This window comes from Aquarana catesbeiana, linkage group LG05 (genome assembly GCF_042186555.1).
Source record: "Aquarana catesbeiana isolate 2022-GZ linkage group LG05, ASM4218655v1, whole genome shotgun sequence".
NCBI lineage: Eukaryota > Metazoa > Chordata > Amphibia > Anura > Ranidae > Aquarana > Aquarana catesbeiana.
In genome coordinates, this window is record NC_133328.1 from 119,415,914 (window position 1) to 119,443,418 (window position 27,505).

General features: G+C 41.9%; 1 protein-coding gene across 8 annotated transcripts in view; it reads left to right on the plus strand.

Annotated features, from left to right (window-relative positions):
• The window catches only part of PALS2 (protein associated with LIN7 2, MAGUK p55 family member), a 387,134-nt gene that overhangs the window by 220,900 nt on the left and 138,729 nt on the right, over nucleotides 1-27,505 (plus strand). For all 8 annotated transcript variants that reach the window (XM_073630119.1, XM_073630114.1, XM_073630115.1 and 5 more), the window contains one exon: nucleotides 4,931-5,158. In XM_073630119.1, coding sequence (XP_073486220.1) covers nucleotides 4,931-5,158 — 228 coding nt within the window. The remainder of the gene's footprint in view (nucleotides 1-4,930; nucleotides 5,159-27,505) is intronic.

The following is a 27,505-nucleotide window of genomic DNA, read 5'->3' on the forward strand; positions in this document are numbered from 1 at the left end:
CCCCGATCCCTCCATAAAGAGTACCTGTCACCACCTATAACTGTCACAAGGGATGTTTACATTCCTTGTGACAGCAATAAAAGTCATCAAATTTTTTTTTTTTTTTTTTTAAACACAATTTATAAACATATAATTGAATAAAATAAATAAGAAGAAAAAAACATTTTTTTAAAGCACCCCCGTCCCCGCAAGCTCGCGCAGCAAAGAAAACGCATACGGGAGTCACGCCCGCATATGTAAACAGTTTTCAGATCACACATGTGAGGTATCGCCACGATCGTCAGAGCCAAGAGCAATAATTCTAGCACTAGACCTCCACTGTAACTCTAACCTGGTAAACGTAAAAAAAATGTAAAGCGTCGCCTATGGGATTTCTTCGGTACCGTAGTTTGTCGCCATTCCACGAGTGCGTGCAATTATAAAGCGTGACATGTTTGGTATCTATTTACTCGGCCTAACATCATCTTTCACATTATACAAAAAAATGGGGTAACTTTACTGTTTGGATTTTTTTAAATTCATGAAAGTGTCCCTTTTCCCAAAAAGTTTGGGGTTCTAAGTAATTTTCTAGCAAAAAATACAGATTTTAACTTGTAAACACCAAATTTCAAAAATAGGCATAGTCATGAAAGGGTTAAAGCTTAGTACACACTTTTATAAAGCCTAGTTCGACCAGCTTCTGTCGGACATGCATGCTGGAAAACCAGCAGCCAACCGGCTCCGATCAGCGCACTGAGCCATCTTGGAGCTCAGAGCAGTTGGACAGCACTGAACCCCCCTTCTAAAGGGACACCCAATTCCGTTGCAGTCAGACAATGCCACCACAGTGGCATAGATCAATCATTAAGGGGTTACAAGGAGCCTGGCTGCCTTTAAAAGAAGCAGAGCAGATTCTCTCGTGGACAGAAAATCACTCTCCTATTTCTGTGGTCCACATCCCAGATTATCTCAGCTACCACTGCATGGACTAGGGGAAATGGGCTCTTCATCCAGATGTGTTTAGTCGGATATGCTGAAGGTATGGGACTTTGAATGTGGACATCCTAGCTTCCAGATACAGCAACAAGCTCTGTTTGTTTCCAGAACCAGGGATCCTATAGCTCTGGCCTTGAATGCTCTAATTGTCCGTTGTTCTTGGTTCAGGCTAATTTACTGCAAAATTTTTCCCTTCACTGCATATTCTGCCTCACCTGTTGCATAAAATAGAACTAGAGAGAAAATGGTGATTCTACTGGCAACTAACTTGCCCAGAACAACTGCTATACAGATATACTCTGACTTGGCATGCGATCTCCGGCCTCTACTGAACAGGCTATATCTGCTGTCTCAATGCCCACTATTCCACCCTGCTTCACAGTCTCTGGTTTTAACATTGACTGTGCAAAACCCAGGTCCTAAATGGTAGATAGTAGATGGTTTTCTGAACCTATGATTCCTACCTTGCTGATCGCAAGAATGGCCACTTCCAGGAAGATTTACTTTTGTATTCTGATTACACTGTGCCTCACATTCTGAACTTCCTACAAACAGGTCTTGACAAAAATCTAGCTTTTTTCACCCTAAAAGGAAAGGTATCATCCATCCTATTTCAAAGGCCTTTGGCTTGCACTCCCTTTTGACAGAAACAATTGAGTAGTGTCCGTGATGTTTTTTTCATTTGCACTAACATACAAATTTTCAGGACAAGCTTTCTGGGTATGTCCCCTCCTTCAAGGACCAAGTAGTACTAATTCACAAAGTTTTAGCAAAAAAAAAAAAAAGACGATCCCTCTTTGTTCAAGGTGTTTTTCGTGGGTTAGGTCTCTGTTGCAGCATCCTGTGCTTCCCTGGGATATTAATTTAGGTCTGTCTGCCATCCAGAAACCTGCCTTTGAACTAGAGCTGCACGATTCTGGCTAAAATGAGAATCGCAATTTTTTTTGCTTAGATCACGATTCTCTTAGGATTCTCATAGCGCAACATCATCTTTCACATGAAAACAAAAAAAAATTGGGCTAACTTTACTGTTCTTGAATAAAAGTCCTTTATTGGGTTACATGGGTACACGGGTAAAGGCTACACTGACGCGTTTCGGCTAAGAAGCCTTCATCAAAGCATACATGTTTGATTTAAAGACTGGTATTTATAACAGAGTAAGCACTCCAAATGGGACGGGTGCATCCTAATCAGAGCAATCAAAACAATTAAACACATGGAGAAAAGAAAGAGAGAAGCACAGCAGGCATATGAGAGACATATCATGAACAAATAAAGCATATTCAAAATGGTGTGATAAATGTATCAAACAATGCGACTATATTGAAAAATGCGATTATGTTAAAAAAAATTTATATCCATCCTATCGTTCAAACCATACGGTTTTCTAGTATTAAGGGTATGTATCCACCATACTTCATGCTTGAGCAAAATACGATGAGTGTCATCTCTTGGGGGTTTTTTAACCTGTTCAGCACCAAAAAAGGAAAAAGTGTCAAAATTACCATGATGGAATTCCCGGAAATGTTTTGACACATTTGAGATATTTTTAGCATTAATATTTGTAGTGTCATTCACATGTTCCGAGATTCTAACTCTCAACAGGCGTATAGTGCACCCAACGTATTGTAGACTGCAGAAAACTGAAGAAACAAGTGTCAGAAAAAGAGTTAGACTTTAAGTGGTTAAACTTCCTGCATTTACACGTTTGCCCAGATTTTTTCTTTACACACAGAAGTTTATCCCTTTGATCTAAGAAAGAAGCATTAGTTACAATATTTCATGTTAAAAACTTGGCAGACTGCCCAGATTTTTTCTTTTGACAGCTGAGTAAGCAGATAAGTCTCTCCACTTATATGAAAGAATTGGCAAACTCTGCAATAGATCGTCAGGGGGGTTGAATCGAGATCATGATTTTTTAACGATTTAATTGTGCAGCTCTACTTTGAACCCATCAAGGATATTCCCTTGGTGATAGTTGCCAGCAAAGTAGTCTTTTTAGTAGCCATCATGTCCATCGGATGTGTCTTAACTGGCAGCTCCTTCCTGTAAAGAGCCTTTACCTCATACTGCACAATGACAAGGTTGTATTATGCCCAAGACCATCCTTTCTTTTAAAGGTGGTTTCAGCGTTCCATCTCAATGAATGCGTTATTCTGCTATCCTTGTGCCCTGTTCTAAGCATCCGAGGGAATTCTGTCTACATTGGCTGAATGTAGCCAGAACCATTAAGCGTGTACCTAAGGATACTGTTTCCCTGTTTGTTCTTCCCCCCTCTCAAGGGGCCCCCTTCTTCAAAATCCATTATTGCATGGCTACTAGGGTTATATGAATGGGGTGCAGCTCTTGTATAAAGTCCACAAGAAATAAATCCAGGAGACAGTGTTCAACACAGTTCACAAGTTGGTTAGCAGAAGGTGAAACCTAGAGGAAACCATCACCGGCACCCAATCACGTGGCTGGTAGGGAACTTGATTGCTTGAGCCTATGCTCTCAAACAAAACCACCTCCTGCACTGTTACGAACCCACTCCACCAGATCTCCAGGAGTATCCTGGGCCTTTAGGCACCAAGTATCGTGGCCAACTGTATAAGGCTGCCAGCTGGTGTTCTATTCATATTTTTTCAAAAGTTTTACCAGTTGGATGTCCCATCTTCAGATGCAGCTTTTTGCCCTAAGTCTCTTACAGCAGCACTCTGCACTTTCCTCCTTGACCACCAACCCCCTAAAACCCCCCAATTTATTTTTTTGAGAGAAGAGTGGCTTTTGGTAGTTGTTGCTCACCCTTTGTGGTCAGTGCCCTTTACTGTACATTTAAGATAATAGGAATGTTGACTTACCTGAAAATTCTATACCCTGAAGTACGGGACAAAGGTAGAGCTATAGAGGATGCACCCTGGGGGGTTGTATTTGCAAAAGCTTGCCAGTGTCCAGGTAACCCATGGTGTATGAATAAGTTGCATATGTCCTGTCCTGTACTGTACCTAAGATATGGAATTTACAAGTACATAAGAATTTTTAGGTAAGACAACAGACAAGCTAAAATTTATGGAAGTGAGTGATCAGAGCAGAGACACCCTTAACTGTTGATAAAAGCTCACAATGCAGCAGTTAGATTAGAAAAGCAGTCAGCTCCACATTTTGCACATATATACCAAGTTTTATCAAATCATAGCAAGACCTTTTGTGTTTCCATCTTTGTTAGCTTTGATAGATTTCACACACTGCTGAGGACTGAATTGCTCTTCATTTCCATGTTATGTTCTTGAAATACAAAACCAGAGAGACAGACATGTTGTATATTCAGATTTTACCACTTAAAGACCTGTATGATAAACCCCCTTCCTGTCCAGGCAATTTTTCAGTTTTCAGCTCTGTGATACCTTGACAATTACTCAGTTGTGCAGCACAAATGAAGACTGCGTGAAAGGTATAGTATCTACAAACTATGGTGTATATATTGTTGAAATTTCTCAAACCTGATGTTCTGACTGCCTATTTCCTTTGAGTTAAAGAAGATACATTATTTTTCACACACGCATAGACACATACTTCCAGTTACACCTCAAACACATTCTTCTGAGTATGGGAATACCAGATGTGTGATACTTTTTTGCTGCCTAGACTAAGAGGGGCCCAGAATTCAAGGAGCACCTTTCAATTTTCAAGGGGCATAAATTATGAATCAGATTTTCCCTGGAACAACTGCACTTGCAAAAGTGCATAGTCTGTTTGCCTTTAGTAAATCAACCCCTAAACGCACCCTTCAATTAATGCTTGTTTAGGAATATGTTGTACAAGTGTATAAAATTATACATATCAGTTTATAATATCCTTTTGTTATGACCAAGACTGTATTTAGGCACAGTATTTGTATTGCCTTTTAAAGACCATGTGTTTTTTTTCTCTTAATTTTTTTTTACTCCACTGTTTTATATCTTGCCTGCTTTTACAGGGTGTGACATTTAAAGTGGAAAATAATAATCTAGTAATTGCTCGGATCCTCCATGGTGGAATGATCGATCGACAAGGTCTTCTTCACGTCGGAGACATCATTAAAGAAGTTAATGGCCATGAAGTGGGAAATAATCCAAAGGAATTACAAGAGCTGCTAAAGAGTATCAGCGGTAGCGTTACTCTTAAGATACTTCCAAGCTATAAAGATGCAATTACCCCTCAGCAGGTCAGTGTCACATAGAACATAAAATTACACTAAGTTTGTACCTTTAGTCTTTTTCCTAGGTTTAGGTTACACTCACTTTGTAAATCCCCATGTGAGAAGTATTTAATATTAATCTTTGTGATACAGCAAATGGACTATACTATTTTGGCCTTAATAAGAATTTGTGCAGATGAGTTTCTGAAATGGTTATGTATGAATAGTAATAATTGCATTGTATGCAAATTGAGATTTATCTATGACTACAGTTGCATCCATAAAGCTGGCATACATTATATAATTTTCTTATCGTACATCACGGGACACAGAGCCATAGTAGTTACTATGTGGGTTATAGGCCACCTTCAGGTGATGGACACTGGCACACTCTAAGACAAGAAGTCCACTCCCTATATAACCCCTCCCACTACTGGAAGTACCTCAGTTTTTTCACCAGTGAAGATGGTCACGAGTGAAGATGTGCTGTGCTGAGCTTCACTGAAGCAATCCTTGCTGGGGCTAGCTATGCAGCCGGATCCATTCAGGGTGTCTTTTAGGCCAAATTGAATGGTGCCCAGGCCTCGTATCCAAAGAAACTAGGTTTTGCTTGTACATGCTTCTCTTTTTAGAGAGCTGAACCCCGGGATCAAGTACTTTTGGTATTTAAGACCATAAAGTTTTTACTGGCGGGGTGCTATTACAGGTCCAGGATTGTGGGTTCCCCAAGGGTCCCCGGTTCCTGAAAGTTTAACGGAACCCACTGTGAAGGGTGAAGATTGGGTCTGTTGTTTACAACAGAAAACCCTGCGGCGGGAAAGGTAAGTGGAGTTTTCTAAGATACGTTTGAGTTTTCTTATGAAATGTCTCCTTTAAAAAGTAAATTTTGTCATGCCTAAGTGTCACCACTGGGGGCTGTATGGAGAACATACCTTCTCATGCTTCCTCAAGAGATCATGCTGTGTCAGGAGCAGCAGGTTTCTTTTCCCCAGCTAGCAGGCAGGCCTCCGGTAAGTCTAGGGGGGGGTTTGTTCACCAGACACCCCCCACCTGGGCTGTATTCTCCTCTTCACGAGGCTGAATGTCAGAGAGCTGGAGGAAAAGAAAAAAGGCGATCAGCAATGCTGTTTTTTCTTTCGCCGCCGAGTAGGCGGCGGCTTCCAGGTCCCCTCCTTGCCGCTCCTCCCTCACAGAACGATCCCTTAGGATCAGAGGCCCGCGCTTGCATGGGAAAACTGTTTTAAAAAGAAAGAGGAGGGGGGCCGAATGCGACGGAGGTGGCGGGGCTTAGCGCGTTGTTGACGTCCTCCAACGTCCATCGCGGGAATGTGCTTTTAAAAGCTCCATTTGTGCTGCTGAAAGCTGATGGAGGGACACAAGCGCAAAGAGGGGCATGAAAGCGGTTTGGTGACACAGGCATTTCCTATTGACACATTTACTATTGCATCAGGCTGAGCATTAGTAGCAGCGGCAGGTCTGGACTATTGCTCAAGCAGTGGATGCGTTCCTTTTGGTAGTACCTCTGCTTTGTGCATCGGGCTATGGTTGGAAGGGGGGGGTTAAAACACCTTAAAAAAAAAAAGGGGGCTATAGAAAGATATCTACAGCCACAAAAAAGCCTAGAACCATCTAAAAAAAAAAAAAATGGAATCCTCCCCTGAGAGTTCTGAACTGGCTGGTCAGAGTGAACCATTAGGGCCGTCGGGTGTTGCAGCTGCTCTTTTAACACTGCAGCCCCTGTCTATATTACTAAAGAGGTTTTTTCCTCAACCATTTTAGGCTTGGAACAAAAGATTGATGCTTTAAACTCATCCCAGAGTAGGAATAAGCGTGACACGTCCCCTTCCATTACCCAGGATCCTCAAACTGAGGAACGGGGGGCGAAAGATGATTAATTTTTTTTAGGGGACCAGGAAGAAGCTGATGACGACTTTTCTGAAGAGTAAAATACGGAAGGATCAGGTTCACAATCTTAAAGATTGATGGTACAATCTCTTACTGAATTGGTCCGCTCCACATTCATGCTGCCATTAGCTGAGTCAGTTGATGAGCCCACTTCTTGTTTGGGTTCGCTAAAGCCTCCCCAGGCTATTCATGCTTTTCCTATCCATTCATTGCTAATAACGCTTATGTATTCTGAGTGGGAGCACCCAGATAACGTTTTTTCCTCCAAAAAAGTTTTCAACACTTTATCCTATGGAGGAAGAGTTTAATAAGAAATGGGGATTCCAACAATTGATGCTGCTATATCCTCTGTGAATAAAAATTTGACTTGTCCGGTAGACAGTGCATAAATGCTGAAGGATCCAATGGATAAAAAGTTGGAATTCCTATTTAAAAACAATATTTCTCTGGCAGGTTCAGCGGTTCAGCCTGCGTTGGCAGCGATTGGTGTATGTCAGTCCTTAAGAGACCAGTTTAAACAGGTGCTCAAGATTATTTCTGATCAGCAGGCCCAACATTTGGCCGGGATACCAGGGGCATTCTGTTTTACAATAGACACTATGAGAGTTTCTATTCTCCAGGCCTCACGACTTATGCTCAGGCTGGTGCATGTGCGTAGAGTGCTATGGTTGAAAAATTGGTCAGCCAAAGCGCCATGCAAAAGCTCTTGGCTAGTTTTCCATTTTGCGGTGGACGGCTGTTTGGGGACGATCTGGATAAATACATCCAAAGGATTTCTAATGGGAAAAGTTCCCTTTTACCAGTTAGGAAGAGGTTTAAGCATTTTTTTCTTTTAAACAAGCTTCTTCTCCAGTGCTAGGAGCATAAGCCTCCAGGCAGTCACGACGACCTCCATCGTCAAGTTCAAGAGGTAAACCTCAGAGTCAACCCCAGGGACAAAAGAGGACCTGGGGAAGGAAACCCACAAAACAAGTTACTAAAACTTCCTTATGAAGGGTCGCCCCCACTCGCTCGAGTGGGGGGAGACTTCTGCAGTTCTCAAGGGTCTGGCAGGAACAGTGTTGAGACAAATGGGTGGCTTCCTCAGTATCTCTAGGGTACAAACTAGAGTTCCCGTCTCCTCGTTTTCTCAGATCAAACGTTCCCAGAGATCCAGAAAAAAAGAAGTCTCTCTTTCTAGCTTTGGACCATCTCGTCTCAAAAGGTGATATCTGTGGTCCCCATGGAAGAGCGAGGGTTAGGGTTTTATTCAAACCTTTTCACGGTACCAAAACCAAACTGGGATGTCAGACCCATTTTAGATCTCAAAGATCTAAACCGGGTTTTGAATTTCTTTTTGCTTGGAGTCAATCCGATCGGTGGTCTCCATTCTACAAGGTGGAGAACTGCTAGCGTCAATCGACATCAAGGATGCTTACCTCCACGTACCTATTTTTCCCGCTCGCCAGAAATACCTACGCTTCAAGATAGAAAATCTAGAAAATCTTAATTTTCAGTTTGTAGCTCTGCCTTTCGGTCTAGCTACTGCACCTCAAGTGTTTACAAAGGTCTTGGCTCCCCCTTTAGCCAGATTTAAGGGTTCAGGGTATAACGATTCTAGCTTACTTAGACGATCTACTCTTGATAGATCAGTCGGTAGTCTGCTTAAACCAGAGTTTGGTCACCACGTTCAGCTACCTGGAATACCTAGGTTGGATTCTCAACCTAGAGAAATCTTCCTTAAAACCATCAAGGAGATTGGAATACTTGGGTCTGATCATAGATACAGATCAGAAGAGGGTGTTTTTTGCCCCAGGCAAAGATAAGTTCCATAAGGGAACTGATTCAGGTGGTCAAAGCAAAGAAGAATCCTTCTATTCGACTTTGCATGAGATTGTTGGAAAAAGATGGTGGCTTCATTCAAGGCCGTTCCTTATGCTCAGTTTCATTAGAGACTGCTGCAAAACAGTATCCTATCAACTTGGAACAAGAAGGTCCAAGCTCTAGACTTCCCAATGCGTTTATCCCCAAATGTGCGTCAAAGGCTCAGTTGGTGGTTGATAACCAAGAATCTCCAAAAAGGAAAATCCTTTCTACCAGTTACCTGGAAAGTGGTAACAGATGCCAGCCTTCTGGGCTGGGGAGCAGTCCTAGAAGAAGCGTCTGTCCTAGGAAAATGGTCCAAATCAGAAATTACCTTGTCCATCAATATTCTAGAGATTCAGGCAGCATGCCTGGCCCTGAAGGCCTGGACGCTCAGATTACGGAATTGTCCTGTCAGAATCCAATCTGACAATGCCACAGCAGTGGCCTATATCAATAACCACGGGGGCACGAGAAGTCGTGCGGCCCAGAGAGAGGTGAAGCATATCCTAACTTGGGCTGAAAACAACGTACCTTACCTATCGGCAGTCTTCATTCCAGGAATAGAGAATTGGCAGGCGGACTACTTGAGTCGCCAGCAGTTGTTCCCGGGAGAATGGTCTCTTCACCCCGACAGCTTTCTATCAATATGTCAAAGCTGGGGAATTCCGGACGTGGATCTGTTTGCATTCAGGTTCAACAAAAAGATCAACAACTTTGTGTCAAGGACAAAGGATCTGCTGGCATGCGGAACAGATGCCTTGGTTTTCCCGTGGGATCAGTTTTCAATGATTTATGCATTCCCTCCTGTTTTGTTGCTTCCGCGACTTTTTCGCAGGATCAAGCATGAAGGGAAGGCAGTGATTCTTGTGGCCCAGCAGATCTTGGTATGTAGAGATCGTAAAGATGGCGGTAGGAGTCCCATGGACCCTACCACCATGGCCAGACTTTCTCTCGCAAGGTTCAGTATTCCATCCTACCTTACAAATGCTAAATTTAACGGTTTGGCTATTGAGACCCACATTCTGAAAAAGCGTGGGCTGTCAGATTCAGTAGTATCTACTTTGGTTAATGCTAGGAAGCCGGCCTCCAGAGTCATAAATTATAGAGTCTGGAAGGCATATGTCTCCTGGTGTGTATCCAGGGGTTGGCACCCCAGGAAATATGTCATAGGTAGGATCCTTGACTTTCTACAGATGGGGTTAGAAATGAAGCTGGCCTTGAGTATTATCAAAGGCCAGGTGTCGGCCTTATCTGTATTTTTTCAACGATCGCTTGCTTCGCACTCTCTGGTTCGTAACTTTATTCATAGGGTAACGAGGATTAATCCTCCGGTTAGGTCACCCCTGAACCCTTGGGACTTGAATTTAGTCCTGTCGGCATTACAGAAACAGCCTTTTGAGCCAATACGACATATTACCTTGATTCTTTGGACAAGGAAATTTGTTTTTCTGGTTGCCATATCTTCTGCAAGAAGGGTATCAGAGTTGGCTGCTCTTTCTTGTAAAGAGCCATATTTGATTATTCACAAGGATAAGGTTGTATTACGTCCTCATCCTAATTTCCTACCAAAGGTAGTGTCAGGTTTTCATTTAAACCAAGATATTCTGCCTTCATTTTTTCCAGGACCTCGTTCTGCAAAAGAAAGGTCGCTACGTTCTCTTGATGTGGTGAGAGTGGTCAAGATCTACTTGAAGGTGACTGCTCAGATTCATAAAACAGATGTTCTGTTTGTATTGCCAGAAGGTCCTAAGAGAACAGGCAACATCGAAATCTACTATTTCTAAATGGATTTGTCAAGTGATTGTTCAAGCTTATGGTTTAAAGAGGAAAATTCCACCTTTTCATATTAAAGTGCACTCCACCAGGGCTGTTAGTACTTCCTGGGCAGTGCATCACCAAGCCTCCATGGCTGAAATCTGCAAAGCCGCAACTTGGTCTAAAGTCCATACATTATTTACCAGATTCTATCAAGTAGATGTAAAAGGTCATGAGGATATCGCCTTTGGGCGCAGTGTTCTGCAGGCAGCAATATAAGTCCTCTAGTCTCTTGATGCCCTACTTTTGTTGTGTCTCCCTCCCTTTCGTTGGCATTGCTATGGGACATCCCTCATAGTAGCTACTATGGCTCTGTGTCCTGTGAGGTACGATAATAAAATAGGATTTTTAAAACGGCTTACCTGTAAAATCCTTTTCTTTGAAGTACATCACGGGACACAGAGGTCCCTCCCTTCTTTCTGGTGTACACGTGTATTGCTTTGCTACAAAAATTGAGGTACTTTCAGTAGTGGGAGGGGTTATATAGGGAGTGGACTTCTTGTCTTAGGGTGTGCCAGTGTTCATCACCTGAAGGTGGCCTATAACCCACATAGTAACTACTATGGCTCTGTGTCCCGTGATGTGCTTCAAAGAAAAGGATTTTACGTGTAAGCTGTTTTAAAAATCATATTTTATTTGTCCAATTTCCTTTAGATTTACTTTCAACTATGTAGTGCAAGAGCCTGCCTGATTTCATACAATTTGAAAGTGTTTAGGTTTTACCTTATATTGTATGGTTTTGGTAAAGCTAAAGGAAAATTGTACAAGAAAATTGTATAATATGTAGCCAGCATTAAGCTTGGCCATACATAAGCCAAAATTGGTCTGGTTCTGGAGGGAGCGGCCCAATTTCGATCCATGTGTGGCCACTGTGGTTGAACAGAAGTTGATCTACCAATTAACTTCTGTTCATCTACCAATTTTACTGATCTACCAATTAACTTCTGTTCAACCACCCTGTCTTTATATTTTCCCTCAGTCAGCGCAATAGGCTGTAGTGCTGATCTTTGTGTTCTCTTGGTGTGGGAGTCTCCCCACTGTCAGACTAAAATGACAGTAGGGAGGATTCCCTCTTCCACATCTAATGTGTGGAATGGGAATTGGGTCCGTTTTTTTTTTTTTTTTTTTCATTCAACCCACTGGTTGAACGAAAAAACTGTCACATGTATGGCCAACTTAAGGTCCCGTTCACATCTGGTGATTTGGGATCATGGGCAGAATCGCCAGTATTCTGCCTGCAATGCTAAATCCTACTGCAATTGTGGCAAAACACACCAATGCTTGTTTGGGTGCTATTCATTTTTAATGGCACCTCATCGCACTAAATTGTCGTCCAAAATAAGCTCCTGTGCCTTTTTGAGCGACAGGCTTTGCGAGATGCAGTTTGCCAGGATTGCTGCATGATTTATTGCAAAACTGCACCACGTTTGAGATGCAGTTAAAAATTAATGGCATCCAAAACCTCATTGTTTCGACACTTTGGAATCCCAGGCAGAATCGTGGTGATTTTGTCTGCGATCCATAATCATAAGATGTGAACAGAGCCTTATGCCATCCATACATGGGTCGAATTCCGAAATAATTTTAGTCCGCATTTCGCACCACTAGTGGCCCGCAGCAACAGCCGATTTTCGTTCGCCCATCAAATTTGATTGATCGGGTGTGTTGAACAACAAATTTTTAATCAATGATGGGAGAAATCTAATCGAAAAAAATGCAAATGAGCTGTGACTTGAAGGAAAAGAAGTTTCCCAGCCACAAAATGTCTTTTCTGTAGCAACATGAGGTGAAAGTGAAGGCTTGGTTGGTCAAATTTTGAAATCAATGGTGACACCATCGAATTACAAAACGCACAACATTTCAAATTTTTCAAAAGAAAATTTGTTCGAAGAAAATTTTATAGTGTGTGTATGTGTATATATATATATATATATATATATATATATATATATATATATATATATATATATATATATATACACAAAGACTCTATAACTCAAATGTGCAGCACATAAAATGTACAAATATTGAAAATCATTTTACATATCTTACTATATGTAAGCTGTGCAAAATTAAAATAGCATGCAAAATTTTGGTTATAATTAGAGGTCGACCGATATGGGTTTTTCACTGGCCGATGCCAAAGCCGATATTTAGAAATCGCGGTGGCCGATGGCCGATATATTAGGCCGATTTTTTTTTTTTTTTTTTTTCCCTTCATCTCATAAAATCTAACAGTTAGACCCCTTTCACACTGGGGTGTTTTTCAGGCTCTTTTGGGCTAAAAATAGCGCCTGTAAAACGGCTCCCCTGCAGTCTGTGTGAAAGCTTGAGTGCTGTCACACTGAGGCGATGCGCTGGCAGGATGTTAAAAAAAAGTCCTGCAAGCAGCATCTTTGGAGCGGTGTATACCGCTCCTCCACCACTCCTGCCCATTGAAATGAATGCGCACCGCTGCCGAAGCGCCTGCAAAGCGTTTCGGCAGCAGCGCTTCAGGGGCGCATTTAACCCCTTCTTCGGCCGCTAGCTGGGTTATAAGCGCCCCGCTAGCAGCCGAATAGCGGCGCTAAAATGACGGTAAAGCCCGCTCCAGTGTGAAAGCAGCCTTAAGTAATAAGTGATACAGAAATTTTTTTATATTTAAACATTTATTAAACAAAACAAACCGCGGATCAGTTCACTTGTATGTAGAATTTAGATAAAAAAAAATAACTATATCTTAAATATTAAATACACAAAAACAGGTAATCAAAACTTTTGGACGAAAAAAAATGGGCTAACTTTACTGCTTTTTTTAATTTTTTATTTCATTAGTGTATTTTTAAAAAAAAACTTGCGTTTGAAAGACCGCTGCGCAAATACCGTGTGACATAAAATATTGCAACAACCGCTATTTTATTCCCTAGGGTCTCTGCTAAAAAAAATATATATAATGTTTGGGGGTTCCAAGTGATTTTCTAGCAGAAAATACAGGATTTTTACTTGTAAGCAACAAGTGTCAGAAAAGATTTAGTCTTTAAATGGTTAAACTAAAAACTTCTCCACGGAGTTCAGTCTATTGATAAAAGAACCTGAAAGAGATACAATGTATCTTCTTATCAGACTTGGCAGGCTGCCCAGAGGAGGAGAACTTGCAATTGACTTCTATTACAGAAGTCATTTGCAAGTCCCGCTGAATCGTCTTTTTTTTATCAGCACAATCGGCCGATTAAGTAAAAAAAAGCCAAATATCGGCCGATATATCGGTCGACCTCTAGTTATAATAAACACCATATATGTGATCACAAAGTGTCCATGTGATTTAATGAAAATGTCCAAGTACAGTATATTAAAATGTCCACTTGAAGATCTGCCAATAGTGACACCTCTCGATGCAGCAGAAACAACTTAGACTGAGAAACTACCATTTTAAGAAAAAAATGCTCCTGAAATGTACAGCAGAGAGAGCCGCATGTCCGTCTGCATCGGAATGGCCTCTATGACCAATATCGGTTCTAGTGTTGTGCCTTCTCCCCCCCTAAATCTTTTGTGCCATTGAAAAAGTAGACCACAGTGGCCACGGATGGCCCAGCAGAGTGTGTGTGTGTGTGTGTGTGTGTGTGTGTGTGGGGGGGGAGGGGGAGGATGGGTGGTTGTGGAGGCATAACAGAACTGGTGTCCGTCCATAGACCCTGTTCTGACCTTTGGAGCCCAGTAACGATGATCTAGAGCTGCCTAGATCACTTTTACCTGAAAGCTGAAAATTGGCTGGCAGCAGTAACCATAAGCGTTTTAACCCCTTGAACATCAGGACATTAATAAAAGTACCTAGCTAGCTACAAAACAAGATGCTAGCAAGCTTCAGCACTTCTTGATGAAAGCCTGCTGAATCTTAAAAAGGGTCAGTCAGCACTCCCATTAAAGGCTAAGTTCAACTTTTAAAAAAATAAATACATGCACATATTTTTGCAGGTAACATCTAAATATGTGGGTAACGTAACATGTTAACAAAGGTGAACTTTAAGGTCTGTGTTTTACCATTACGATACTGGAAATTAAATTTTTTTTTTTTTTTTTTATAAATAACACAACATACATCAGGAATACAAAAAAAATATTATTACTAATAATCCACCATTAACCTTAAATCCCACCCTCCCCCCTCTTGCAAAGTTCAGTAAAGGTCAGGTTTTAAAATCTAATAATTACCTAATCCTACCCCCTTTATATTTATCAAGTAACCTCCTCGATATATCTCCACGTTGTTTTAAACGCTACCCACTTAGCCCATTTGTCCTTACAGTCAATACCTTCTTCCAATTCTACTCCCTCATCCTCTAATCCCTCTAAGTTGCATATTTCATTAACGCGGAAAATCCAATCCCGTATTTTAGGGCTCTCCACCTCCTGCCATTTTTTCGGTATTAAGCTTTTGGCAACATTCAGCAAGATGGGGACTATTGAAGTTTTATATTCTCTAGCAAGGTCAGCTGTCCCGTGGAACAGACATGTCCACGGGTCTTCTGGAATATCTTTATTTGTAATTATTATTATACAGGATTTATATAGCGCCGACAGTTTCCTTTATTAAAAAAAAAAAAGGGGAAAAAAAAACAAACACACACTTACAGAAGTCGCATGGTAAGATAAGCCTTAAGTCCGTAGTGCCGGCCGAACACGCTCGAACAGACCCGTCCTACTGGAATGGGAGCAGTGACTGGAGGTAACGTCAGCACATCGTCCTGCTCCGCTCTACGCGTTTCGTAATAGAATTACATCATCCAGGGGCTCTGAATGATGTAATTCTATTACAAAACGCGTAGGGCAGAGCAGCATGACGCACTGATGTCACCTCCAGTCACTGCTCCAGTAGGACGGGTCTGTCCGAGCGTGTTCGGCTGGCACTATGGACTTAAAGCTTATCTTACCATGCGACTTCTGTAGGTGTGTTTTTATCTACGCTACGAATAAATTTTAAAAGGTTTTACACTATCGGAGCTTCCATATCTTTTGCTATGCATTTCCCATGAGCTGGTCCATAGTCACAGCTGTTATGCTTTTCATGATCCTCTGTAGTGGGGGATCATGTTTGTTTGGTAAGAAGTAACCCCTTCTATATCGGTGGTGGATCACATCTTTTTGTCACACAGTGGATGAACATAGTCTTTTGTGGACTTTTTTTGTACTTTGTTTTGTTTTGCAGGGGTGGATGATATTTGTCATTATTCACAGAGACTTATTTTTTATGATTGCACCTTATACCCATTCAATTTAATTTCCTTTATTAACTGTAAGACTTCCTTCCAGAATTCTTTAATGATGGGACACTCCCACCATAAATGGGCTATTGTTCCTAAGACCTTACACCCTCTCCAGCACTCAGCGGATTTCTCCGTTTGGAATTTACTAATTTTATCTGGTGTCGCATACCACCTTACCAGGCACTTAAAGTTAGTCTCGATCATTTTAGTGTCTTCCACAGAACAATATGTCAACTTCAAAATTTTCTCCAAAGTGTATTTATTACATTGTGACCCCAACTCTTTTTCCCATTTCTTAATGTAAGGCGGCACATCCAGCTCATCTCTAGTTATTAAAATTTGGTATATTCATGATATATTGTTTTTTGATTTTTCTCTCATACAGAGCTGCTCCAGCGGCCTATAGTCTTCTCCATGTCTGATAGGCTGCGGCAGTTTATCGACAAAGTGAGTCAGCTGGGTGTATCACCATGCATCAATTTTCTTTAAATCCGTGTCTAATCCTAATTCTTGAAAACTGCTAATTTTACCATTCTTAATAATGTCATTCAATTGTGCGCTCCCTCTTTTTATCCAATTCCCTCCCACTGACCTCATCCCCGGCTCAAAAAACTCATTGTCTTTTAAATAAATCAAAGGTGAGTTATAATCCCATTTATTTTGTGCATGGATCTGGTCCCAAATTTTTAGTGTAAGCCGTGTTAACTTGTGCGTGTTTGATCCCAGTTTCCTATATTGTGGGGGGTTCCATATTATGTGACTTAACTGTGTATTACTCAAAATTTTTTCTATATTGACCCATCTTTTATCTTCCACCTCTCTTGCCCATTCCATTACCCGTGAGAGAACTGCGTTATAGTACTTTTTGGAGTCCGGAATGGCTAAGTCACCCTGTGTTTTCCCCCTGCTCAGTACCGTGTATGCAATACGTGGTTTCTTGTTACACCAAAAAAACCTCGATATTTACCCTCTCAAGGCTCTCAAGTATGCTTGGGGGAGTGATATTGGAAGCATCTGGAACTTATATAAGATTTTCGGTGCTAGCACCAATTTTACTGTATCGAATCGCCCAATTTCGTCTAACAAAGGTATGTAATTTACTAAATATATTTCCTCAAGGAGTCGGTCAATCTGACCCCTAGGTATCTAATGTCCTTTCTCCATGGGAACTGAAATTCTTTAAGGAGTCTAGCTCCTTCCTGTTTAGATATATTTATATTTAAAACTTCAGACTTGCTAAGGTTAATTTTGAAGCTTGAGATCTCACCATAGCTATTTAAGGTCGTCAGCAAATTTGAAATCGTGATCCTAGGTTTGGTGATGAAGAATAGCACATCATCGGCAAACGCTGCGAGTTTATGCTCCTCTTCTCCTATCTTAAACCCACTGATATCTGGATTATTTCGGATCGATGACAGCAGGGGTTCCAAAGTCAGCACGAACAAAAGAGGTGACAGCGGACACCCCTGTCTGGTTCCATTTTCCATTGTAAACTGTGAGGAAGGGATCCCATTCACCTTAACATACGCAGAAGGGTGGTTATATAATACTTTTATCCATTTAATCATAGTTAGGCCTACCCCCATAACTTCCAGTGTTCTTATCATGAGTCCCCAGTCAAATGCTTTTTCAGCATCCATCCACAGGAATTGACCCGGGGACCCACTGGATTTGATGGCCTCCAGGAGGAGCAGCGACCGCACTCCGTTATCCCTCCCTTCTCTCCCTGGTATAAAGCCAACCTGATCCGGATGGACCAGGGAGGTCATCTTTTCCTTCTTCCTCATTGCCAGTACCGTAGCATAAAGTTTAGCGTCTGCATTCAGTAAGGCAGTAGGCCTATTACTAGAACAGAGCATACTGTCCTTGCCCTCCTTTAATATTACCGTTACTGCTGCAAATAGTGCTTCCCCACTCATTCCACCATTCACCCCCAACCTATTCCAAAAATGACAAAGCTTCGGGACCAAAGTTTTTTTTTTTTTTTTTTTAATTTTTTTTAGATGGTATGTTGTAAATCCAAATAATATAAATGACAAAGTGATTTCGCGCAGAACTCTTAGGATAATGATCCGTCACAGTAAGTAAAATACATGTGTGAACATATAATAACAAATGTGCAACTATCCAAAAAGGCTCCCAATGGTCCCAAAATAATCATAGAAGTGAGACCATGGCAACAATAGATAATAATAATGATGGTGACATGTAAAATAAACCACAAAAGTGGAAATAACAATGAGAGTTCATGCAGAAGAAGATAATGGAGTAAATGCATCAATGGGTTCGCTCCACAGGTGAATAAAGTTCATGGATAAGCTGAATGAATAAAGTAAATAGTGTGGACAGAAGTGAATGGTGTCTGTGTAGACATGTGCTCCCAGTGCCCTTACCTCGAAAGACCTAGATAATGGCCTTAGTAATGCAGGATGCTGGATGGCAGTGGGGACCATAGATCGCCTCAGGTGGATGGATATCCGTCAAAGAGCCGCATCAGGCTTGCATCAGGATCCAGACAACCATACAGAGAAAGAGGAAAGAAAGGGGGGAGGGCCTCCAATGGTGTAGTATAAAAAGTCCAAGTTTATTGAATAAAATGCACTGTACAGGGCATTGCAAAAAAGCACAGTGCAAGACGGCGTGACGCCATCACCTTAAACAAAACTTCTGGTCCGCGTGTAAGTGAGTACACAAAAGTGAGTACACCCCTAAGAAAAATGGCCAAATTTGGCCCAAAGTGTAAATATTTTGTGTGGCCACCATTATTTTCCAGCACTGCCTTAACCTTCTTGGGCATGGAATTCACCAGAGCTTCACAGATTACCACTGGAGTCCTCTTCCACTCCTCCATGACCACATCAGAGCTGGTGGATGTTTGAGACCTTGCGCTCCTCCACCTTCCGTTTTGAGGGTGCCCCACAGATGTAAACAACCGGGTCACAGAGTAATACCTTCCGGTTGCGTCGGCTAACATGGATCCTGTTAGCCGACGCAACCGGAAGGTATTACTTATGGATCCATGTTAGCCGACGCAACCGGAAGGTATTACTCTGTGACCCGGTTGTTTACATCGCGGACCGGAAGTTTCATTTCAGGTGACGGCGTCACGCCGTCTTGCAATGTGTTTTTTTGCAATGCCTTGTACAGTGCATTTTATTCAATAAACTTGGACTTTTTATACTACACCATTGGAGGCCCTCCCCCCTTTCTTTCCTCTTTCTCTGTATGGTTGTCTGGATCCTGATGCAAGCCTGACGCGGCTCTTTGATGGATATCCATCCACCTGAGGCGATCTATGGTCCCCACTGCCATCCAGCATCCTGCACTACTAAGGCCTTTATCTAGGTCCTTCGAGGTAAGGGCACTGGGAGCACATGTCTACACAGACACCATTCACTTTTGTCCACACTATTTACTTTATTCATTCAGCTTATCCATGAACTTTATTCACCTGTGGAGCGAACCCATTGATGCATTTACTCCATTATCTTCTTCTGCATGAACTCTCATTGTTATTTCCACTGTAATGGTTTAATTTACACGTCACCATCATTATTATCTATTGTTGCCATGGTCTCACTTCTATGATTATTTTGGGACCATTGGGAGCCTTTTTGGATAGTTGCACATTTTTTATTATATGTTCACACATGTATTTTACTTACTGTGATGGATCATTATCCTAAGAGTTCTGCGCGAAATCACTTTGTCATTTATATTATTTTTTGTGGTTTATTGTGTACACCATTAGATTTTGCAGCATTACACTATACACACATTATAGTAGCGCAGAGGTTTTTACACATTTCTTTCATGTTTTAAATCCATCTGGTCCCGGGCTTTTCCCAGGGGCAGATTCCTTTTAAAGCTTTTTTTTTTTTTTTTTATGCTTTAAAAAGGCTTGGCAAAATCTTTACAAGTGCTTTTTAAAAGCTTACTATACACTGCTCTTATACAAACTGAAGTGCATATTAACACTAAACTACCTGAGCTCCCAGCTTAGGACATGTGCGTATAAACTGTGTGTATGTGTGTGTGTGTGTGTGTATATATATATATATATATATATATATATATATATATACACACACACACATGAGTACACTCCTCACATTTTTGTAAATGTTTTATTTATATATTTTCATGTGACAACACAGAAGAAATGACACTTTACATTGTAGCAAAGTAGTGAGTGTACAGCTTGTATAACAGTGTAAATTTGCTGTCCCCTCAAAATAACTCAACACACAGCCATTATTGTCTAAACCGCTGGCAACAAAAGTGAGTACACCCCTAAGAAAAATGGCCAAATTTGGCCCAAAGTGTAAATATTTTGTATGGCCACCATTATTTTCCAGCACTGCCTTAACCTTCTTGGGCATGGAATTCACCAGAGCTTCACAGGTTGCCACTGGAGTCCTCTTCCACTCCTCCATGACCACATCAGAGCTGGTGGATGTTTGAGACCTTGCGCTCCTCCACCTTCTGTTTTGAGGATGCCCCACAGATGCTCAATAGGGTTTATGTCTGGAAACATGCTTGGCCAGTCCATCACCTTTACCCTCAGCTTTTTTAGCTAGGCAGTGGTGGTCTTGGAGGTGTGTATGGGGTCGTTATGTTGGATTACTGCCCTGTGGCCCAGCCTCTGAAAGGGGAAAGGCGTTCATGCTCGACTTGTCTTTGTACTCACCTGGTTGCTGTCACACACGCTTGACACCATCTGAACCAAATAAGTTTATCTTGGTCTCATCAGACCACAGGACATGGTTCCAATAATCCATGTTCTTAGTCTGCTTGTCTTCAGCAAACTGTTTACGGGGCTTTCTTGTGCATGATCTTTAGTAGAGGCTTCCTTCTGGGACGACCAATGCCATGCAGACCAATTTGATGCAGTGTACGGCGTATGGTCTGAGCACTGATAGGCAGACCCCCCCACCCCTTCAACCTCTGCAGCAATGCTGGCAGCACTCATACATCTATTTCCCAAAGACAACCTCTGGATATGACATTGAGCACGTGCACTTAACTTCTTTGGTCGACCGTGGCGAGGCCTGTTCTGAGTGGAACCTGTCCTGTTAAACCGCTGTATGGTCTCGGCCACCGCGCTGCAGCTCAGTTTCAGGGTCTTGGCAATCTTCTTATAGCCTAGGCCAGGGATATGCAATTAGCGGACCTCCAGCTGTTGCAGAACTACAACTCCCATGAGGCATAGCAAGACTCTGATAGCCACAAGCATGACACCCAGAGGCAGAGGCATGATGGGACTTTTAGTTTTGCAACAGCTGGAGGTCCGCTAATTGCATATCCCTGGCCTAGGCCATCTTTATGTAGAGCAACTATTTTTTTTTTTTTTTCAGATCCTGAGAGTTTTTTGCCATGAGGTGCCATGTTCAACTTGCAGTGACCAGTATGAGAAAGCGAGAGCGATAACGCCAAATTTAACACACCTGCTCCGCATTCACACCTGAGACATTGTAATACTAATGAGTCACATGACACCGGGGAGGAAAAATGGCTAATTGGGCCCAATTTGAACATTTTCACTTAGGGGTGTAGTCACTTTTGTTGCCAGCGGTTCAGACATTAATGGCTGTGTGTTGAGTTATTTTGAGGGGACATCAAATTTACACTGTTATACAAGCTGTACACTCACTACTTTACATTGTAGCAAAGTGTCATTTCTTTAGGGTGGATAAATAAAGATATAATAAAATATTTAAAAAAATGTGAGGGGTGTACTCACTTTTGTGAGATTCTGTGTGTGTGTGTGTGTAATATATATATATATATATGTGTGTATATGTATGTGTGTGTATATATATATATATATATATATATATATATATATATATATATATGGCAAACAGACGACACCAGAAGTCTCAAGAGACGCAGCCATGCTCTTGAGCGAGCATGGCTCAAATCTGAATCCCTGCAAGATTTTACCCTCTACAAATCTGCCCTTCTCAAATACAACTCCTGCCTCCACACTGCTAAACAAACCTACTACAACACTCTCATCAAAACTCTCTTATCCAAACCTTGTCAACTCTTTTCTACCATTAATTCCTTACTTCATCCCCCACTGCCCCCACCCACCAGCTTGCGTACCGCTCAACAGATTGCCAACCATTTCAAAAGCAAAATTGGCACAATTCGCAAGGAGATATCCAGCATTCAACTTCCTCCCTTACCCAACACATCAGGTCCAACACCACACCCAATACTCTCCTCCTTCTGCCCAGTTACCACAGACGACGTTGATAAACTCCTCTCCTCCATGGCCCATCTCACCACCTGACCCCTGGCCCCCCTGTCCCCTCACAATTACTGCGACCACCTTCCCGCTTTGTCCTAAACTCCCTAACCCACATCTTCAACCTCTCCCTCTCCTCCGGCACCTTTCCTTCCCCTCTCAAAGATGCACTGGTTACCCCCATTCTTAAAAAACCCTCACTAGACCCCACCTGTTTGAATAACTTAAGACCCATCTCCCTGCTCCCATTTGCCTCCAAGCTCATCGAACGCCTTGTCCATGACCGAATGAGTCGCTACCTCACGGACAACAACCTTCTTGACCCCCTACAGTCCGGCCAGTCCCTACTGCCCTACTAAAACTCACCAATGACCTACTAACTGCTAGAACCAATGGCCATTACTTCATACTCTTAGACCTCTCTGCTGCCTTTGAGACAGTTGACCACCTGCTCCTTCTCAGCAAACTACACTCTCTTGGCCTCCGTGATTCTGCTTTATCTTGGTTCTCCGCCTACCTATCTCAGTGCACTTTTAGTAACACAACTCCATCTCCTCTTCCTCTTTCTGTTGGGGTACCCCAAGGCTCCGTCCTTGGGTCCCTCTTATTCTCGCTCTATACCTCTTCCCTGGGCCAGTTGATAGCCTACCATTGGCTTCCAATACCACCTCTACGCCAATGACGCCTAGATCTATCTCTCCACTCCTAAACTCACCCCCTCGATCTCCTCACGGATCTCAAACCTACTGAATGACATATCTATATGGATGTCACACCACTTTCTCAAACTCAATCTTTCTAAAACTGAGCTTGTTATATTTCCTCCTTCCTGGTCCCCCCCCCCCCCCCCCCCCCCCCCCCATATGACTTTACCATTAAGATCAACAGCACAACTATTGTTCCCTCCACACATGCCAGGGTGCTGGGTGTAATCCTTGACTCTGACCTCTCCTTCAGCCCCCACATCCAATCACTGGCTAAATCCTGCTGCCTTAACCTCCGCAACATCTCCAGAATTTGATCCTTCCTGACTAATGACACCACAAAGAAACTCATTCACTCCTTGATTATTTCCCGCCTTGACTACTGCAACTCTCTCCTTAATGGCCTACCCTTACGAAGGCTATCCCCCTTCAGTCTGTTATGAATGCTGCTAGACTAATACACCTCACTAACCGATCCGTGACTGCTGCTCCTCTCTGCCAGTTCCTTCACTGGCTTCCCCTACCCCATTGTATAAAATTCAAAATGCTAACCACAACATACAAGGCCATCCACAACATCGCCCCCAGCTACATAACCAATCTCATCTGAAGATATTGCCGAAATTGTCCCCTCTGCTCCTGCTCTCTAGCTCCCTTGTTACCTCCTCCCATGCTCGCCCTCAGGACTTCTCCAGAGCCTCTCCCATCCTCTGGAACTCCCTGCCCCGGTATGTCCGATCAGCCCCTAACCTGTCCACCTCCAGGAGATCCCTGAAAACTCACTTATTCAGGGAAGCCTATCCCACACCCAGCTAACAACTGTCCCCGAGCCACCCCCATCAAATCATTCCCCGCATCTATTACCTTTTGTACCACCACCCCCTCCCTTTTAGAATGTAAGCTCTATGAGCAGGGCCCTCCTTTCCCTTTTGTATTGAACTGTACTGTAATTGTACTGTCCCCCTCTACATTGTAAAGCGCTGCGTAAACTGTTGGCGCTATATAAATTGTGTACAATTTATATATATATATATATATATATATATATATATATATATATATATATATATATATATATATATATATATATATATATATTGATCGATAGATATCTATAATATTACATTTAGCATTCGTTTATACTTGTAGTTGGGGGGAGAAGGTGGTTGAGCCGCATTGTTGGCACCCTCTCCTCCCTATTAAGCTGCAAAGGCAGCCAGACTGGGATGTACATTTGAATATACACAGCAAAATGTATCCAGCTGACACACAGTGGGAAATAACAGCCACCTCCAAAAACGACCCATTCAAGTAAATGGGGAGGCGTCCGTATTTAGGTTTATTTATATTAAATTGAATCTGTAAGACACAGTTTTCTGTTGTTCTTTTGCTAGAACATATGTATGTGTGTAATGCATATGTGCTATTGTTTCTATTTGTTATAGGCTTAGTTTTTCTGGAATATGGGCCTACATTCTGCTCAGTTATGGGCATTCACCCTACATAGAAAAGTTTTTTGATAACATCTGTTAATCTAAATTTTCATTCAGCTCTCTTACTACACAGATGCTTTCTGTCAGATGGTTCAGTGTAAAATTGCGCTATAACAGTCTCCCTTGGCTTATGTATAATGGCGGGTCTTGAAAATCTGATCTGAACCTGCAGAGCCTTCTCTGATATCACAAGAAGTACAGCAGTGTTAAGCGGATTGGTTCTAGAGCTTGTCATGCCAGTAATAAAAGCACTAACAATCGCTGAGGCAGCCAGTGTTTGAGATCGATGTGCTGCTCAACTATGGAAAGATGAGTACAGTCAATTTTTTTTTTTTTTTTTTTTTTTTTTTTTTACACCTTTCGCGGCACGTGTGGTTTTTTTTTTTTTTGTATTTGTTTTTTTGCAGGTCTTTTTGTATTGTAGAGTTTTAACACTCAGCATTTCAAATCCTTGCAGCAAATGTCTGTGTATTAAAGAAATGGCTGAATTGTATGCTGCATTTTATGATCAGCTGGATGCTTTTGGTCATAGGCCACACACTTTGGTTGGGAAAGCGTTATCAAAAATTAAATCTTCACTACATATTAGATGCAGTTTAGTATATTGGTTTTCAGCTCACTTATCCAACAATGAAATTATGCAATGATTTTATTAATTAAAAAGACCCACCTGTATTATGCAACTTGTAACACAGCAGCTCAGTAGTTGGCACTTCTGCCTTGTATCACTGGTGTCCTCTGTTTGACTCACGGCCAGAGCACCATCCCAATGAAGTTTGCATGGTTTTACTGTTTTTTTGTTTTTTTTGTGGGTTTCCTTTTCCTCCTGATACTCCTTTTTCCTCACACACTCCAAAGACATGCCCTTAGGTGGCTTGGCTTCTGTCTAAATAAGCCATTGCGTGCGTGTGTGTGTAGATTATATATATATATATATATATATATATATATATATATATATATATATATATATATATATATATATATATATAATGTATGATAATATATATTGGTGATGGTCAACTTTCTTGATATGGGGGGGCCTTAATTCTGGCCCCCAACATCACCAAAGAGTCATATATAAAATTGAGTAAATATTCAGAGACAGCAGGCACACAACAAGATTTAGTAAGACTGTGGTCATGATACAAGAGATTTGAAGAGTGCGGTCAAAAATGATGGTCAGACTGCAGACATACTACAGGAGGATGGTAGGAGACTGCAGACATGCTGCAAGGGATGGTGAGACTGCCAGGAGGATGGTACGAGACTGCAGACATGCTGCAAGGGATGGTCAGACTGCAGACATGCTATAAGTGAATATTAGCATATGTAAGCTGTATAAATTGATAGCACTATATAAATAAAGTAATAAAAATATTACATACAGTAGGAAATGGTTAAAGACTATCTTTTTTTTTATAATGTCTGTGTCCCATTGGAGATCTTTAACTTTGCTTTCTATTCTGGAGATGCAACTAGAAGTGGGAAGAACCCAAAGTAAGGAGAATAGTATTGCCATTTTAGAAAATTGCCCCGAGAACAAGACTTCTGATTAGAAGATAACCCTCACTTTCTGGTAACAGCTGCACAATTTTGGATTTTTCATCACTTTCTGACTCTTGAATCTCCTGAGTGAGGACATAAAGCATTAAAAACAAGAGAGGTTCTAACCCTTCCCTGGTTAATTAAAAACAAAAAATAAAAGGTTTTGGCTATACATATTTAAAATTATTACAAGTTTGCAGGTTTGCCCAGGAAACATTTAAATGTGCCTTTTTTAGCTTTAATTCCTTTCTTATTCTAGGGCTTCAGCATGACTCGTACGAGAGGTCACTGGAAGTCTGACATTTTCTGTCTGTCAACTGATTCACCTCACATACTGATTAAGCAGCTTCTAAATGTGCAGCCTGTGAGGCCTAGTCTGAATGTTAAGATATCCCGTTGGTTTTGAGCCCATTGATATCTCTTTTAATTGACTGTATTGAGTGAATGTGGCTTTGTATTCCTGAAAACTGAAACTGTATTATTTAAAGTAAAGGCTACATATAAGTATGTTTTAAATCACCGATTCCTCTTTCTACTACCTATTCTGTATCGTGCTGGTAAACAAAGGAAGGTCTATGTGCATACTTTCTTTTCTTTCAATCCGCATTGGTCCTGTCATGTGATGCAGAAGCTCCGTCTCCTCTGTGTCATGGAGCACTTGTCAATGGGGCTGCGCTCAGCCCTTCCTTCTCAGAGCTCTGTGCTCAGCTGTCACTTAATTGCCAGCACTCTTCATTTCACGGTGACTCACCTGATCTTCATTTCCTGCTCGTGAGCTAGCTATTTAAACTGCATGGATCAGATCTTCTGTGCCTTCGCCTTGGTCAACATATCTGGACACTCTCTGCTGTGCTTTCCTGTGAAAGACTTGCTTGGCTGACTTCCCTTCTGGCTCCTGATCCTGTTTGCTGCACCCAAATTCACTGATCTCTGGACTCCTGTTTCTCTGGCTTGTTCTGACTACCCATCCCTGTTACCGAACTCTGGCTACGTTTTAACTACCTTTGCTCTGTTTATGCTATTTTACCATTTTATTAAATAGTGTGATTTTTACTGCACTTCTCACTGTCTGATTAATGGTTCCTGACAGTAGGCAAAGGCCATGAATTCAGAAGATGCAGGTAATCCACTTATTGGTAATATTTTTTCCAGATTGGATGAGCAGGACAACCGCATGGATGAGTTTGCCATAGCGTTACGGACGCTCCTGAGTTGCACTGCTCACCTGGATCCTCCCACTGAGGCTGTTTTGGTGCAACCTGTGTTGCAGGCCATCCCTGCTGATGCTCCAGTCTCTGTGCAGGCACCTGCCTCGAATATATTACCTCTAGGTATGTCTGGTTCCGCTCCGCTTCCCCTGCGATTTGGGGGAGGGGGGCGATCCAGTTCAATGCAGAGGGTTTCTCAACCAGGTTGGGATATACTTTGAGATGCTGCCCCAGGCGTTTCCCACAGATAGAGGCAAAGTAGGCTTTGTGATTTCTTTGCTGTCTGAGAGAGTCTTTGGCCTATGCAAACCCTCTATGGGAGACGCAAAACCCTATTGTCCTGAGTTACCCTGAGTTTGC